Genomic DNA, 18817 nt, shown 5'->3' with positions numbered 1-18817 from the left:
CAATGGAACGGTTCAAAAGAAACAAGTGCCAAGTCCTAGTCCTCGTCTCTTTAAGGTCGAACCCCATTAGGTTCTCTCTCTCTCTCTCTCCCCAAAATATTTTAACATGTGAGGCCAAGATATGTACAACCCACATTGCAATGAGCCGATTTTTTCGTGGGACATCAACAGTATCATCACAAACACATTGTGACAAATCTTTTACATGCCAGCCATGGGTGGGTTGCACATGTCCCGGGAAAAAGACCACATTCCAACCAACCGATTCTCATTAGATGCCAATGATGCATTGGCACGATCATTACATGCCATTTCAGCGTGATCACATTTTCATAAGATACCAACGATCATCCAGAGCATTGGCAGGATCATCATACGCCATTTCGTCGTGACCACAGTTTCATTAGATGCCAACGAACATCCCAAGCATTTGCACGCGATCATTACACGCCATTTCATTGTGACCACAGATTCGGATGATCTCCTGGTGTGTCAAATGATGGAGATATAGATCATGAAGAGGTTTTTGAGAGCATTGAGTCTTCTCTAAGACAAGTGAAGATGTGGTTACATATGTATACTGTATACATATATGTAGATAGATTATGGTTAGAAAATTAGAGGAAATTCAGAGCAAAAGAAGAAGTTGAAGCCCAAAAAAGGAAGCTATGGTGTCTGTTAAAAGCAACAGCAAATGCTGCAAATCTATACACCCTTCTATAGCTCAGAAGAAGAAGAAGAAGAAGAAAACGATTAAAAGGAAAGAAGAAGAAGACGGAATTGGGCAAAGTTCAAACTTCAGATGCACCCAAAGGTCTTTCTTTACCTTCATGAAAGGAAGAATTAGGTCAACTCTCAGAGAACTGGCTATAATAACTCCTCATTACAGTAAGAGAAACAGAGAATCCAGGAAGCTTCTTTACCTGATTACAAGGAGAGTTGGGGAAACACTCAGAAAATCACCGAACCTTCTTTCCTCCACAAAACCTATATCATTTATTGCCACAATTCACTCATCTGGAAAGGCTTTTATCCTCCCAGTGGAAATTCGGTGGATTTTCTGCAGAACCCTGGCGGTTCTTTAATTCTATATACTATTGAAACGGCGATTCCTAATCCCTAATCCTAATTCAAATTCTCAGCCCCAAACCCTAAACCGTACCTTACGTGTTAAACATTAAATTCCAGAAATTAAAATCCAATGTCCTAAAATCTGAAACCCTTAAAATTAAACCATAAACCTTAAAAGCTACCCGATTTCCTAACCCTAGTAAACTAAACTCTAAAGCTCTAAGAGGCTACCTTAGGTTTTCTAACACAGCAATCTCTTGTGAGTGTTTTTGTGGAAAGAAGAAAATGTCTATAGCTGTGGGTGTACCTTTGCTTGAATGTATATATGTAGTGGCTTGTGGAAGATATCTTTGTAAGAGATGGTTAATGGCTGGCTACAAAGATAGTGATAAATGGCCTCTTGCATCCATAGAAGATTTTGAACCCATTCCACGGATGTGTAGAATGATCTTAGCTGTATATGAAAGTGATCTTAATAACCCCCAATGGCCTCCTCAGGGTGGTTATAATATGGATATCTCTTCACTTGTGAAGAAAGCTGGGTATGATGATACCGGTGGTCGATGTCCACCATATCTGATCTATGTGGATCACATTGCTAAAGACATTGTTCTTGCTGTGAGAGGCCTCAACCTTATTAAAGAAAAAGATTACTCTGTGTTGCTCAATAATGACCTTGGAAAGGAGCCATATGATAATGGTTATGTGCACCATGGACTCCTCAAAGCAGCAATGTGGTTGCTTAATGAAGAAGGAGACACTTTGAGAAGGTTGGTTATGGAAAATCCTTCTTATACTCTGAGCTTTGCTGGTCATTCACTAGGGTCTGGTGTGGTTGCCTTGGTATCCCTACTTGTGGCGAAAGATCGAAACTCGATAGGAAGTATTGCTAGAGAAAAGATTCGCTGCTATTGCATTGCGCCCGCGAGGTGTATGTCATTAAACTTAGCACTCCTCTATGCCGATATCATCCATTCAGTGATTTTGCAGGTAAGATGTCAACCTTCTTTTATTTTCTTTTCTAAGTTCATATTTAACTAGATCAGACATGATTCATAAACTTAACAAGAAAAATGGAAAAATTTGTAAAACACAGTGTGGTGCTTGCAAATGTAGTAATCAATTAGCTTTTAGAAACCGATAAGAGAGAGGGGGGGATCTTCTTAGCAGCCATGGGAAACTGATTACAATCTATGGGATGGGGCCAGCAAACCCATGGGGAGGACGAGCATGGGTTCCCTTAATTTTACTCTCGTAAGCACAGAGAGAGAGAGAGAGAGAGAGAGAGAGAGATAAGAACCATAATGCTCATCAGCATGCTAAAAATAGTCAAATTTGTAAAGCACATAATTTCTTCTGCAATTTTAGGCATTCAATGTAAATTTGCACAATGATTGCCTCCTAGAGAAACTATCCTAATGAAGATGGATTACAAGCAAGAATGATTGGGTATTTTACCTTGCTTGTTAGAAATATTAATCAAATGAACAAAATACAGTTGGACTATTTAGTTTTTTTGTTCAAAATTCCCATACATTTGCAGTATTCTCACCTAATTTCCTATTATGTAATGCCCGAAGAGAAAATTGCTCCAAACCATAGCTAAACCATAGCTAAAAGAAGCAGATTTTATGCATAGAATACATTTAAGAATATTCTGAAATATTTCACTTGTATTCTATGTTCTAGAACTGTCATTTCAAAATGTTACACATATTTAACAAGTGCACACATTTCCAAAAAAAAAAAAATGGCCAAAATACAATTGCTAGATGCAATACAATAAAATGCATATTCTAAAAATTTAACAAAAAAGGTAGAATGACTTTAGAAGACATAGCATACATATTGTACACTTACTATATTCATAATTATTCTGTAACTATGCTCTGTGCATGGAGTGATCTCAAAATAAAGTTGTATTATCAAGTATTGATAGAAACATTTAAGATGTATTTGAATATCGTCGAAAACATACATAAAATAGCCATCCAAGTGACACTTCAGATCCTATTAGGGTGTCCAATTTACATTTCTATACATTTTTTAAGGATAGTTGTACAATGTGATACTACCAATAAGCATGGATAAGATTTATGCATTCTTATTCAGTTACATTATACAATGCAGGATGATTTCTTGCCGCGGACAGTCACACCCCTGGAGGACATTTTCAAGAGTATCTTCTGGTGAGGTGGTTTTTCCTATGGCAGTTGTTACATGGTTTTTTTTCTTGTGTGGGGAACTGAGAAGGTTAACAGTTTTTTGTGATAGCTTAGTATATATTTTCCTTTCAACTAGATAATGCGATCAAGAGTGAAAAAAAATTTAACCTAAATCTTTATGGTTTTGACCTAATAATTAGTTAGCTGCTTAATGACTTTTGTTCCTGCAATAAACATGTCTATCTCATCATGGTGTAGAGATCTAAATAAAGTCTCAATCTAGCAATGCAACTGATAAAAGTATGCATTTATATGATATAAATCAGCTTGCATGTGATATAGCTTGGGTAAGTTGCAAGAGTCACAATATTATTAGTGGAGATAATCTTTCAAGTCATCACAGCTGACAAGCCCATGACAGAAATCCTCCATACATAATACAAGTGTGTGGACAATGCAAAGGCCGAAAAAAGAAGATTCTTGACCTTGGCTATCTTGATTACACACCAATTTTGTCTTATGACAATACATGCAGATCTTGATTTCTCCCCATAGCATCAAACTTGCCATATGCACATTATTGCTATGGCCAAAATCTCCACAATCTATGAAATTACATTCAAACTTTGAGGTCTTAGGCCAAGAATACTTTTGCCAAATCGTAGCTGTAGCTCCTGGATATCTATCAATCTCTTTCACTCCTTGCCATTGTAATGGCATAAGAGTGGTGCCTATCTTGAAAGCTAACAATAATGGTGTGTCATTATCAACAAGATGACTGAACATGATTTGGAAGAATGCTTTTTTATTTTCTAAGAAACTATCAGGTATGGTGAATTTTACCAATGACTCCTAAAGGTAGACTTGTTAATCTCCTTGTTTTCTAAAACTTGCATGTTGGAGACGTTGTTCATCATTGCACTGACATCAGTATAACACTCTTGATACCATCGTCCTTTCACTTAAAAAATGGTCATAGAATCGCATAGGGCAGATAGGTGGGCCTGTCTGGCTGGGGCAGGTTAGTTGGGATGGTAGATGCTGGTCAAGTTTGATAATCACATGAAACTGGGTTGGGGTTAGGAATAGGTGAAGCAGGGCCAAAAATGGATCTGATGTTATGAAAAAGCAAGAGTACATGTGAAACTGAGGCAGAAACAGGACAGACATCTTATGAGAATCATAATATATACACACACGTTATATATAGATATAGATACAGATACAGATACAGATACAGATACAGATACAAACAGATATAGATATACATATACATATACATATGTATGCATGCATATATAGAGAGGCGGAGGACTATTGGTAGACAATTCATCTATATATATTGGAGACAATGTTTATTGTTGCACTGACATTGATGTCACCCCCTTGATACCATGAATCCCTTCCACATTTAGGAAGCGTAAAAGAGATGATTACGACAGATAGGTGGGCCAGTCTGACCTAGGGAAGGTTGGTTAGGATGGTAGGGCCTGGTCAAATTTGGTAATCAAGTGAATTGTAGTTGGGGACCGGGATTAGGGATGGGTGAAGCGGGGTCAGGGTTGGGTTGGATGGCAAAAAGCAGGAGCATGTCTGAAAGTGAGGTGGAATCACAGAAGTTCTGAACCAGAGAGGTGTTTTATTCAAATATATGTAGAAAGAGAGTGAGAGACAGACAGACAGAGGCAGAGAGAACTATTGGTAGAAAATTCAGCTCGAAGTTTCATCAGAAGGAATTTACTGACAATTCATCAATGTGGGCTAATGATAACTCGTTGATGTGAGCTCCCTGCAATTGTCGATACATTCTTTTGAAAATTTGATGATGTGCTCTGTTAACAATTTGTCTTTTGGTGATTTTTACTGCAAACACCCATACTTCTCTCAAACTAGAATTTGACTATGAATGGATTGTCAGTAAGGACAAAGATATTTGTACTTACTAGGTTTAATGTAAATAAAGAAGATACAACTTGTAACAAGCAAGGAAAATCACTCTTAGAAATCAAAGGGACCTCAATTATGGGCTGAGATTTTGTTCGTAAACTCATTTATAAGCAAAGGACCTCTCTTAATCCCTTTTCCTTGCTTTTTCATAATTTTCCCATTTACAGAGATTAGCATAAGCTAGATAACTTTACACAAGAAGATCTACTTTCCAAAATTAACCCAAAGCTTGAGAAGATCCTACATGTTTAGAGTTTCATCCATCACCTTACTGTAGAGTTGAATGACGAGATGTTTTTGACACATTTATATCATGTGCTGTATTAGAACATCGATCGAGAGTCTTTTTGAAATAGTATATGTGCATATTTGTCTTTACTTCAGTCCATGGCTGCCATATCTAACAAATATCACACTTAACAGCTTGGGTATGTAAGCATCCACTCATCACACCCAGGTCTAAGTGGTTCCCACTTCGTATATGAAATTTCAGTACATACTACAATCTGTCTTAGGTGGCAAGACTTAATTAAAGGGGAGAACCTAACGTAAACTTTTGCTTTCATTAATTTTTTCCATATTTTTGTTTTCTCGTATATTCACATTGTGGGTTCCAAATTCTAATGCCAGTTTCAATATGTTTGTGTAGCTTGCCATGCCTGCTTTGCAGCAGATGTACTAAAGACACATTCAGGCTGAATAAGCAGGCAATACGTGACTCAAGAAGGCTCTACACTCCTGGACGTGTATATCACATTGTCAATAAGAAGTCTTGCAGGTATAGCTCTTAAAGATATGTGAATTATGGGAAGAATACAACATAGAATAATATATAGCGTAGAACATTATATAACAGTATATATTAACATGTACTTAATGCAGAAATATTAGTTTTTAAACAAATTCATCCTCTGCTTTCCTAGAAAACCTTCTGGAATTTTTTTTGCAAGTCTCGGACTCCAGCTCAGAAGCTTTTTGGTCTTTATTTACCAGAGGAAGATTCTACCCTCCATTTTTCTTTCAGCTATATATTTTTGAAATTTTCTTCAACTCCATTTTGTGAGTCATCCTCCCCATCCTCAGTTAACTGTAGATCATATGATCTGAGCAATTGCCAAGAATCACCCCATGTTGTCCCTTTTTACGCTAGTACCCAAACAGCATTGCCATAGGCAGGCTAGTTATTTTTCTTAGTGAAAAACAGAGATAATTTTCATTTAAAAAATGTTCAAGACTTTTTGTGATTTGTTTGATTGATCTGCAATTGGAAGACTTTATAGAGGGAAGCCAATCAATAACCATCAAAACATGAAAAAAGCTGCAAAACTGCAAGAATTAGGATAAAATGGAAGAATGGGAGAAAATGAAAGTTCAAACCAAAATTGAAAAAACAAAATCATTGAAAGTAACAAATAAAAATGGAAAGAATGAAAACATAGGAAAATATGAAATAGAAAAAGGGAAATATTTGAAAGAATGAAAGAATGAGAAAAACGAAAAAGATAAAAAATCATAAAAATGTAAGAAAAGGTAAAAAGAAGAAGAAAACAATTTTTCATGTATATAATTGAGAAGAGATATACAAGGTTATTTGATATTTTGCAGTTGTGGACGAGTACCTCCCATAGTTAAATCAGCTGTCCCAGTTAAGGGTCGCTTTGAGCATGTTGTCCTGTCTTGCGATGCCACAAAGGATCACTCATTGGTGTGGATCGAGAAAGAATCATCACGGGCATTAGAGGTATTCCTCATCTTAGATTTTTATATAATGTTATTTTTCGATTTTGTAGTAGTGATGCTGATTTGACAGTGTCCCTAATGACCAAGAAAGTTAGCAACATTTAGAACAATCAAATCGGCCAGAGGCCGCAGAAAGAGACGTGGATGAGTTTTGAGCATATGGAAACAAGTTTTGTAGACGCTTAGCAAAAGTTCTTGACTAAAACATTTATAAAATAAAGAAATGTTGCTTTGGATTATGAAAAGAATCTTTCACATATCATCAAGAATAAGTTGTCTTGAAGTACATGATGATCTAAAATGAAAATTATTTTACATGTCATTGATAAAATGTGAATTTAGGATTTAGGGTGCACCATTTATATTTGATTTGATTTGTTTGTTTTCCTACTTTCCTTTTTTAGAACATTATTTGATTGTTTCCCTAGTAGTACAAAATTTCAATTTTTTTTATTTCATTTTGTGGTATGCGTTCTTAGATAGTTCATGGCAATAAATAATTTTGAAAACTGAGTTAATATAGAATCTGGCATTTGCAAATGTGTTTTTTTTGCAATACTTTAGATGATTATTTCATTCTCTTGGTGGATCAAATGTGTTCATTAGTTCATTGTAGACTGAATCTTCGGGATATGGATATTTTCAGTGGTCTAATATGATTGCAACATGTGATATGATATGCTATGCTTAGCTTATGAAGGAAAATGTTACGGAACCCCCGGCAACACAAAAGATGACCAGAATGGAGTCCATGAAGGAGGAGCATAAGGCAGCCTTGAAAGAAGCACAATCACTAAATATACCAAATGCATTCCCATGTGATAGTGACAATGGCGAAGGCTCGCATAAAAGTAATGTTGATGATGATTCGAATAATTTGGAATATAAAAAGGCGAGAGAAGATCTTCATTCAGAATCTAGTCAATGTGTGAAGGAAGAAACAAAGGAAGATGTAAAGGAAGTCACGCAGGAAGACATGAAGTGAAAAGGACATGGGATGATGCGAAGGAAAACTTTTAAGGAGTTGATTGGTAAGATGTGCTTAAAATGTTATTTTAAGTATCATTTAGAACATAAAAAGAATTCCACACAAATGCACATAAGAACTCGCCTTCTATAAGGACATTATGAATTTTTCGTTCACATTCTCTCAGAGGGTCTGTAAATCATGTATTCGTTTGGCGTCATCTTCTCACTTTTTGAATCCACTGAGTGGATCTCATCTCCATACTCTCATTGGTATGGCATTCATTCATCAATCATGTATTCGTTTGGCGTCATCTTCTCACTTTTTGAATCTGGGAGCTTGATATTGACTTCAAATAATCATCTAAAAACTGATTGAATAATGAAAAAATCTGGTTCTTTTCTATCTCTCTGAATTTTTAAAATGTAAAACACTCCATCTTTACAAATAATAACTGGTTACTGTCCAAAACAGCCCGTGGCATTGCATGGACAATGATCATGTTCTTCAACATGCTCTATAAAATTCGCTGGGAAGCTCTTTGGTACCTTTGTTGTGTGATAATTGACATACATAGTCAATTGTGCTGTCCATTTGTTCCATGTTGAATATCGGTCATGGGATGTGAACTGACATATTGGAGTATCTCATTTGACATTGCAATTTGCAAATAATGACAGAAATCTATGCATGGAGTCCATGTGTAATTTGATGTTGAATTGAATGTGTGGATTTGTGCACCGTTGTGTAAACAAACAGGTGATTACTCATTTTAATTAAGAGTTGTAGAAACTCAAAGCAAATGTGAATACCTCAGTAGATGCAGTGATATGAAAGTGATGCTTTGAGGGCTCCCATAAAAATAGAGATGTATTGTTGTTGAGAATGCACATGTATCCTTGCATAGTTAGTAAAACTGAAATCTTAAGGTTCGTAAAATATGTGTAATGGGTTCGCATTGTTTGCATGCATGCTTGTTCATTAGGTTAGGATTAAAGTTTGAAATAATATGTACCCAAATTTAGGGTTTAGATGTCAATCATATACGCATAATGCCAAATGTCTCTAAAAAGTCACAAATGTTTACTAACAATATGGTGCCTTCAAAGGAATTGCCTTGCAACTAGGAGCTTTCATAATGTGTCTAATGCTTGACCAATGTAGATCATGGACATCAGTAGGTGCAAGGATCCACAATGCAAACAAAAGCACAAAGCACCCTTTGGTTGACAATCACCAAATCAAATGGGCGTCAATAGTTTGTGCAAGCAAAAACCAGCATGTTTTCAAAACATGTTATATATTTGAAGAATGAACCATGCACAAGAACATCATTGTTTTGTTTTTAACTATTTAATCCTAGCTAAGTTACGCTCAAAGCATCAAAGCAATCTACAAACATTGTGGATTCCTAGTTTTTATGACACTAATTGATCCATGTGAAACTTGCAGTGATAGCGGACATGAGTGTGACAATGACAAGGTTGATGACTAAGTTGATCAAAAGATAAGAAAGAATCTTTAATAGCATGATTAAACATGTGATTCATAAGATGATTAGTATGAAGATATGTGACTTAAGGAAAGAAGAACTATAAATTCCCTCCCATTTCATGAACTCTCTTAACAACGTTATTTTGTCATAAATCTCCCTCAAACATAATGGGGTGGGGGTTTCGAGAGTTTGGCTCAACCCCTCCGTTATCACTTACTAAAGCAATATATTGGGAGAAAACTACTACAACATTCTCAAACACATGGACCTTCGTCTGAATACATAGATATATTATATGCATATGCAAATTGTAGATTTTACCAAAATATGAATGAGTTGGTCTTGTAAGAAGAATAAAATATTTTTTCTAATAGCATTAGGTTAAGTGGTGAAACACAAGGTATGTGGACTTGACTCAACCAAACCCATCGGCTCCATTATTGGTTAGATACATTGCACGACTCCACTATTGGTTGGTTGTATCGTACAAGGTTCTTATATTGTCCATGAGCATGTTGTGTGTGTGTGCGTGCGTGCGTGTGTGTGTGTGTATGTTTTTCTCATGTTTTGGCACTTTCTCAAGGTTCGACTATGTTTTAAATATATCAAGTAGTTGACTTCATAAAAACGTACTTTTGTCAAATTCTTTAAATGATCATACATCCTTTTGGCTTTTGTCCTTAGTACAATATCCCAATATCTCCATATTTACACTAGATAGTTTGTCACCTTCTGAGATCCACAAAAAACAAAAGTTTCTTGGATAAACATAAATTGCCCCCTTTAATATTATTTGTAAAATAAATAAATAATACTCCTCTTGATTTTAAAAATATCAATACATAGTACATATCCCTCAACAAAATGTGAACCATTTTATTTTCTAGATCTAGTGCATATAGTGATTAAAACAGTGGCAGTCTAAGGCAAAAAAAAAGTGAGATATATCACTACATCACACATCCATAACCTTCGGTAAAATGTGAACCAGTTTACCTACTAAATCTAGTTCATTTAGTTACTCAAAGCAAATGGGTAATTAAAGACCAAAACCAACAACCTTTGCCCTTGTACACATTAGTTATTAAAGGCAAGTATGATTTGTTTGCGCAAATTTGGTGATATTATAAAAATGATTATCAATGCGATACTTACTTGAATTAGGGCGAAAATTAACGGAAAATATCCACACATAGCTTAAATGCATGCCGCATTTACTGTACCAATGTTGAGGGTTTATGATCACATGTAAAAACAGAACGTCATTATCTATATCCTTAAAAATAACCCACTTGGATTTAACAACATTTTCAAACTAATGAGCGGTACGTGAGCATGTTTGTGCTATAAGTTTTGACCCATCGTTCATTCAACTATCTTTACCCAATATCAAATTGTACATAATGCAAGGGGCACGTACAATATTGTTATTCATCCTCTTTTATCTTCTTCGACATCATCTGCAACACTTGCAATGGGATAATTTACGCATAAATTGAAGGTGAAGTTTGCTCAACTTTTACCAAAAGGAATGTATGTAATCCTCTTATATGTATGTGTGAAAGTGGTGAAATGTTAAATAAATTGCTTATAGAACCGTACAAGTCAACCATTCAATGTCAATACTCTAGGGATGTGGGTGTCTTTTTCATCCTCTCAATAAATCAAGAAGCACGCATCATTGTTAGAAGTAAGTAAGCTTACAAAGTCGTTGGATGCACAATGAAAGTAGCTTCAAAGTAAGTTCTAATACGGGGCTTTTAATTTGCCATCAATTGTTCCCAGACATCCCACACACAACTCACTATTTGTTGTTTACCAATTCTTAGATGACTCTACATTCATGCTTCCTTGTATGATGACCCCTCCAAAGCCACCTTTCTTGTTTTGGGTAAAGTTACACAATTAAAGAAAATTTGTGCATGCCTTGGACACATGATACATGATAAATTAATGTTGTGTGGGTATGGGTTCTATAATGTAGAGTATATCATGACCATTACAAATTTTGTTAATAACTCGTGCCTAAAGTTCATACAATGATATATCATGAAGGCCACATGAACTATTTGAATTGAGTTATTTCCAAAAGATAATGAAGGTTTGGATGTGAACTTTTGAAGGATAACATGCAAAGATGGAAGAAAGCAGCCTCAATTCAACACAAATAATAACAGATCATATGTAATCCACGTATTAAATAAATCCTTATTAATATTATGCATATATACATGTGGTTTGTTGTCCAAGTACTTCAATGAAACACATTCATTATGTTAGATATAAAAACATTGAAACTTGGTATGCATTAAATTATGTTAGATCCAACAAATTGGAACATCCATAATGTTATGGTTATGACTTTATCCATGTGTATAGAATACTACGGTAACACTTACGGGCATGACCATATCCCGTGGTAAATGTTACCGTAGAATTCTATACACTTGGATAAAGTCATCCCGTAACACATAATGTATTGGTAAAATGCATTGGACATCAAAGGAAGAACACATCACACACTTGACTAAAGTATGAGTCATGACTCGTGAGTCATGACCATGTATGTGGATAGGCACATAGATGTGGGTTTAGTACTGGAAGTTGTTTACCACGCTTAAAGGTAAAAATGTGTCCAACCACCTTTAATTGGCGTGAGCAAATGATAACTAGGTAGATACTTCAGTTCAATAATTTCTTTAAACGAGAAATTGAAATTTTAAGTGTTCCATACAATTCGCTTGTATCTTTAACAATCCTCACTTACGTCAAAGTGAATTCTGTATTTCAAAAATCAACAAAGCAAATATCCATACAAGTTAGATGCCCTTTTAACATGCCACGTGACATATTGTTCATACATCATAAACAATAGCAATATTTTAAACATGGTTGTGTCTTACTTGCAAGCTATTTCATGTTGGTATGGGCATTTAACACGTGTTTGTAGTGTATCACATTGAAATCATAAGCCTACAAGCAAAATAAGAAAGCAAAACATTTATGTTTTGAAATGCTTGTTTCTTTGTGATTTTGAGCAAGTTTACATCTACCATAAATAGTACAACCTTACCTAATTGATAGGAAATTTGATATGTGCACATATTGATATAGAATGAAAAAATGGATAACATGTCACGTGGCTTGTTAGAAGGACAATTGATGTGTATGGATATTTTCTTTGTTGCTTTACATGTTCTTCTTCATATCGAACTATAAGTTTTTTTTGAAGCCATACAATGAAAATGATCACATGATGAACTAATGAGTGAATGCGATCAATATGAATTGTCACCGAGCAAAGAAATGCGGACGTACATCAAGATTCAACATTTCTCAAGAATACCATGAAATTGGAATAACCTTGTTCATGTCTAGCATGAATGTTCCACAATACTCATCCTCAAATGATTGTAGGATAACAACAACAAGCTGGAAAGTATTGATTACATTGCATGTTTTTGTTTGTATGTTGAAAGAGTAGATACACAAATTGATTTTATAATACAATCAACATGTGGAAAATATGAATGGCTTCATAACTTATAAGTCACTAATTGACTTTGCATAGAGGAACTAGGGAAACCTCGATAGTCTTCCAATTGAAAATAATATTTAAGGCTCAAGCATTCGTTGTTGGGAAACATGGGAACTCTACGTGGATCGATGTGACTACCATGTGGGTTTGATTGGATATTTGTAAAGTAAAGCCGAGAGAAATAAAATTCAAATGTTAACATAATAAGTTGAAGTGACGCGAGTACATACACATGTGAAACATTCATGACATTGTGCATTAGTAACGGATATAGATTACATTGGGAACTTATGTGCATATAATGAATGATGGCTCTGAGGTGCGTGAGAAGTATATGGTATGGTAGATTGTAGAACATAAAGGTCCAAGTCATACGAGAAGATCGATTGGATCTTGAGAGGTAATTGTGTGTCATGTGCATAATGGTGTCCATTAGGGACAAATTGAATGTAAAACAAAGGATAAATCCTATAGAATATAGGGTAGGTTTCTCATTGCCTCCACTCGTATGTTGAAATCTAATGGTGTGACATGTGCATGGTAATGCGTATTAGGGATCCATCAATGTATTGTAACAAGAAAATCTTACATACACACTATATCGGGTAGGATTGTTTTATTCGAGATAGATAAGACAAAGTTCCGATTAATATGTTGAGAGATAATAATGTGGCACATTATTTATGGTGTACATTACGAGCTAACTAATGCAAACCAAGTGGTCAATCGGAGATCCAATAGTACATTCTAACTTTTCCATTTCGATGAGAACCAAAGCACAACCTAATCTTATGAAAAGCCTAATTGGATGTGGCCGACATTTGAGAATGAAAATTTGTACTAACCATGTTATTATGAAAATGCTCTCATATTCGACAATTTGATTACATGAAAATAACATATCCTGTTGCGCATTAATGCGTAAATAACAAGTTTACAAATTTCGATGGATTCCATTCTCAAATTTATACATTAATCCATATATGAACAAACACATTCACAAATAAGAGGCAATGCATTGCGTTGCCAAAAACAGAACTATCAATAGATAAGTCCACATGCATGGCTTGTGGCTTTGTTCAGGATAAATAAACAAAACGATTGATTTGTTACTAATCGTCGTTACTAGGTTTGTTCAAAATTTGTGTAACAAGAAAGGTCTGGTTTATTCATTCATTTGTCTTGAAGGTCTAAATTCTTGTGAGCGTTGTTGATATATTCATACATATTTGTGTTATTTATGTATCTTGCTTGACCATTCATTAATTAAGGTTTATGTCCAACATGACAACTCATCTCGTGATTGGCTTTAAACCTTTAAGAATGTACAATTTCACGAGCCCTTTATTTTTTTTACATTGACTCGTGCTTGTGATGCACACAAAATTCTACCTCTTTCCTGGTTAAGGCTTCTAGCCAAAAGGATTTGTTTTCTCCACAAACATTATAGAGGAATTTGTACTAAAAGACAACATGTATATTCGTGAACACAACATCGTATCACGCACTATAGTTGTTCTTAGTGCAAAAATTCAACCCAACCTTCTATATATAACATACTCAAAAAGTCATACTAAACTCCGTGTCCTCTCTCAAAATCGTCTCAAAGGGAACAAACAATACAATACAATAGTAAAGATCTACGTAAACGCCAAATTTGTGTGATGTACGACATTACATCACATTAAACAAGTGTGCCATGTCTTAGAAGCTAAGGCCATGTATATGCTATATACAAAAAAAAAGAAATATTGAGACATTACATGCCAAAGGACCGAATTCATGCACAAAGTGTCAAAAGATAGGTAGATAAGCTCGAGTAAGACGACCCGATATAGGAGCTTGTTAGTGTTTCCTAGGGAGGAATGAACAAGCTTGAGAGAGAGAGAGAGAGAGAAAGAAAGAAATATTAACGCCTTCTAAGACCAAAATTGGCCCATGAGACAATTGGTTTACAACAAATATGGGGTACCATTCCATTCATCGAAAGTAAAAATAAAAAATAAAAAATAATAAAATTGAGAGAGAGAGAGGTAAGTCCACTACCCATGTAGTTAGTGGGTCACCATACTCCATTGTGACAGTCATTGGTAAGTAGTAGCAATGGGCACGGTTTCGGCTCAAACCGAACCAAACCGTTAAGCCATGGTTTAACGGTTTATTGGGTTCAAAAAAATTTAATGGTTTAAATATTCGATAAACGGTTCGGTTTCGGTTCAATTTGGGGTTTATAGGTTTGGTTTAAAGATTTATAGGTTTTTGCTTAAATTTATTTTTACCTTAATAGTTGTTTGATTTAATGGTTTAATTAATGGTTTTTTATTGATTTAATTAATTTAACTTAAATGCTTATTTAATTTAATGTATTTTTGTTTATTTAGATGTTTAATTAGTTTGACTTAAGTGGTTAGGTTTAAAATTTTTTATTAAATGGTTTTGTTTGGTTTCAACTTTTCCCTAAACGGTTTGGTTTGGTTTTTGTTTTAACCGAACCATGCCCATTGCTAGTAAGTACTGTTTCTCACACACATATAATTGTGTGTTTTCACCAAAAAGAGAGAGAGAGAGAGAGAGGCAGAGTTAAGGTTGCCTAATGGAGACTAGGAGGTATTGGGTTCAACCCCTACATTTCATAGTGGCATCTAGTGAATTAAGACTTCAACCCCTACATTTCATAGTGGCATCTAGTGAATTAAGAGATATGTACGACTGTAATAAAGAGGTGAGAAAGTCAGGTTTCGAACCCAAGACGTAAGGCTTGTTGGGTAACAACAACTTGCCACCAGGGTAAAAAGCTAAATACAAATTTAAAAAAAAAAAGGAGAGATGAAAGGAGGGGTATTTTGGTAATTTAAGCGAAAGCAAGGGACAGGTCATGTGATTTGGGGAAAGGAGGGGGTCAAAAGTTTAATTTAGGAAAACATTAATAGTGATAAATTTTTTGTTTTGTTTTGTGTGTGTGTGGGAGGGGGGGGGTTGTCTCCCACGAGGGGGCGTGGGCGTGCACGTGATCTCATCGCGCGCCAATAAATAAAAAAATAGACTTTAAAATTTGGGATTTTAATTTTAAATGAGTTAAAGTGATGAAATTGAATTGCTTCATTATTTATTTATCCTTTTTTGTGTGTGTTTTTCTTTTGTTTTTATTTTTTCCTTTTGGGGATGGGATGGAGACGAAGATACATAAAAACCGCTCGCGAGTCCCGCCAAGATTTGCGGAGATGAAGAAGACTTTTTTTTTGGGAAGAAGACAAAAACCACTTTGCCGGGTGTCCTGGTTTTATTTTTTTTCTTTTCTTTTTTGGCGAGAAAAAAAAAACCGGTCTCCAAAAGCCAGGCAAAACCGCGTCGTCAAAACCTGAGGCCCGGTTTCCCGTCATCTTCTCTCCGGTTTTCCGTCATCTTCTCCGTTCTTCTTGCCTATAAAAGCGTGGCTTCAACCACAGTACAGTTCGCTTTGCCTCTCATCCTCCGCCATAGCCTACTTACCTCCCTGTCTCCTCCTTCCTTCCTTCCTTCCTTCCTTCCTTCCTTTTGTCTGTCTTCTTCTTTTGATCTTACCGCTCTCTCCTTCTCTTCCTTGTTCAGTCCCCATCGCTGCTCCTCGCCACGCCTCTCGCACGGAAAGATTCGTCGTCGGCCTGCAGAAGTAATCTAGTTTTGTCTATCATCACCATCATCGCCATCGCCATCCTTCTTCATCTTCATCTTCATCCCCCCCCCCCCCCCCCCCCACCTCCTTAGTTTTCTTCTTTCTCATCATCATCCTCTTTTTCTTCTTCTTCCCTCTTAGGCTTTAGCCGTTCTCTTCTCTTTCCTAATTGCCGATCGATACTCACCGATTGTGATCCGTACTCTCAGCAGATCTCAATTCTTTTGGTCGTCTGCACCGATCGCTTTTCGACCGTCCGCTTTTCGAAGGTAAGCAAGTATACTTCACGATTTTTACCCTGCTCAGTCCACTTTTCTTCGCGTTGTCCGAAGATTTATATCTTTTGATCAATGGTTGCAATCGCTTATCCTGTGCGTTGTTCTATATACATAAGCTGTTTTGAAACTTCTCCTTCTTGTGTATATTTGATGTGTCACTATTTATTTTGCATACATACTTTCAACTGGTAAATGTTTCATTTTTCTATTTTGTTTCAAAGTTTTGACCTGTTAGATGATTGATGCTTCACTATCTGATCGTTTGAACTCTACTTATCCTTATTCTTCCACACATTGTAACATGAAATTTACAGATGGACGTGTCTAATTTTTGGTTGCGTTGATTTTCTCCCTACCCTCTCAGCTCAGCATGTTTTACAACACTTGCCTGATTGCCTTGATATATTTTGAGCAATATCTATTGTTTCTGTTGGATTTGTGTTACCATTTAGAAACAACCTTCTCACCAGTTACCTTACATAATTTTTTATGATTTCTCACAGAATAAACCTACCATGACAACTTCCGACATAGTATCCATGATGTCTAATCCCGAAAGATTTGATAAGCCAAAGAAATCGGCTATGGCTTCGTCAAAGAAGCCAAAGCTTCCAGGAAGACACATCACATTCGCCGCAGAACCAACATTCTACTGTATAACAACAGATGAAAAAATATTGATTCCACAATCTTATGGTTCTTCTGTTTGTTCATCCAAGGTTTGTTTATGTTCTCCTACAAATCATCCTGGCTCATTCAGGTGTCGCTTGCATCGATGCAGTACTGTTCATAAGCATAATGACTTTTCTTCGTCGTCATCAAATAGTGATTCCTTACACAGAAGAATTCAACAGGCAGCTTAATTGTATATATGATGTGGACACATTCGATGTTTCAAAGAACCATTTATGTAGAGTAGTTTTTTCCATTTACTTGATGGAATAGGTATGGAGAAGATGAATCTTTTGAGTATGGTCAATACTTGAGAGAACGTGCGGATCCATTGTCTGGTTGAGAAAATAATGATATTGCGAAGAAAATGAATGTGCATAAAGACTTATAAAAATGTGTGAAGTGGATAAATCGTCATTCGTCATTGAAAGGACAAGCGCAAGGAAAAGAAGTGATGCAAAAGAACTGTATTCACATGCAAAATATTGAATCATCCGTCTTGCTACTCATCGAGAGTTGGAACATGCAGTTAGTCTAGATATTAAATGCTATATAAAATGTAAGTAATGTAAATATCATCTCTGTCTCTTCAATGTTAAACTTATTGTTGTTTGGATTGTAGTAAGTGTTTCGAAATGGCTCATGGTCAATATCTAAACATGGTGACATGGTGTAGTGCAAAACTAATGTGATGTATAAACACAAAAGGTTTTTCATCATATCTGATGACTGCGATATAGTATAGTGCAAACACTTGTTTGTTATTTAATGTGATAATCTGTGATTATATGCAAGTCTAATGTGATGTGGTGTGCCGAATTATTACTGGCATGCATCGTGATTCTTTTTAACAGTTTTGTGAACATTTATGCGTTTCTCAGAATTCTTGTAATGTATGGTGATCATGACTTTTGTTTCATTGTAGGTAGAAATTCTTGAGTTTCCTACTGTGATTCTTATTGTCAGTATCATTCTGTTTCGCTGTTTATCAAATCCCGAGAATGTTTTTCCAATTGTATTGTCATAATTAGTCATGTTGTCCTCCCAACGTCAAGGACTGAGTATTTCAAGTGTTGTGGTCATTCCGAATGTATTTCTCGTCACAACTTGAGCTTGAATTGTTGTCATATTTTTCTTACATATCAAAGTCTAGAATATGTTTTACTGTCTGAACTGTGCGTCCACTTGTTTTAGTGTTGATTGTATGTCGACCCCTACCTGTTCATTGTGGTATACATGGTTTCTGTGTTCATTACTGCATGTTCTTCTGGTTAATTTATGTTATTTTATTT

The 18817-nt window shown here is 35.7% G+C and overlaps 1 protein-coding gene and 1 long non-coding RNA gene across 4 annotated transcripts; both read left to right on the top strand.

The window, feature by feature from the left end:
- Positions 1–828: 828 nt before the first annotated feature.
- On the top strand, positions 829–8293 carry LOC147866402 (uncharacterized). Of its 3 annotated transcripts, none has more exons than XM_087316847.1 (5): positions 829–2061; positions 3202–3260; positions 5833–5961; positions 6789–6924; positions 7570–7708. In XM_087316847.1, exons 1-5 carry the CDS (start codon positions 1357–1359, stop codon positions 7612–7614), a joined length of 1074 nt encoding a protein of 357 aa, XP_087172973.1. In that variant the 5' UTR covers positions 829–1356; the 3' UTR covers positions 7615–7708. The 3 variants fall into 3 exon arrangements, with proteins under 3 accessions (XP_087172973.1, XP_087172972.1, XP_087172971.1); XM_087316846.1 differs by having other exon boundaries at positions 7540–7656; XM_087316845.1 differs by having other exon boundaries at positions 833–2061; positions 7615–8293.
- Positions 8294–16426: 8133 nt separating this feature from the next.
- On the top strand, positions 16427–18146 carry LOC147866401 (uncharacterized). Its single transcript, XR_015529488.1, has 2 exons — positions 16427–16844; positions 17357–18146. It is a non-coding gene; the product is annotated as an uncharacterized LOC147866401 (long non-coding RNA).
- The last annotated feature ends 671 nt before the right edge of the window (positions 18147–18817 follow it).

Source organism: Azolla caroliniana, unplaced genomic scaffold (assembly GCF_043228905.1).
Source record: "Azolla caroliniana isolate FFs.n. ecotype wild unplaced genomic scaffold, voAzoCaro1.0.p SCAF_3, whole genome shotgun sequence".
In the NCBI taxonomy this organism is placed as follows: Eukaryota; Viridiplantae; Streptophyta; class Polypodiopsida; order Salviniales; family Salviniaceae; genus Azolla; species Azolla caroliniana.
This window is presented reverse-complemented; position numbering and strand designations above follow the sequence as displayed.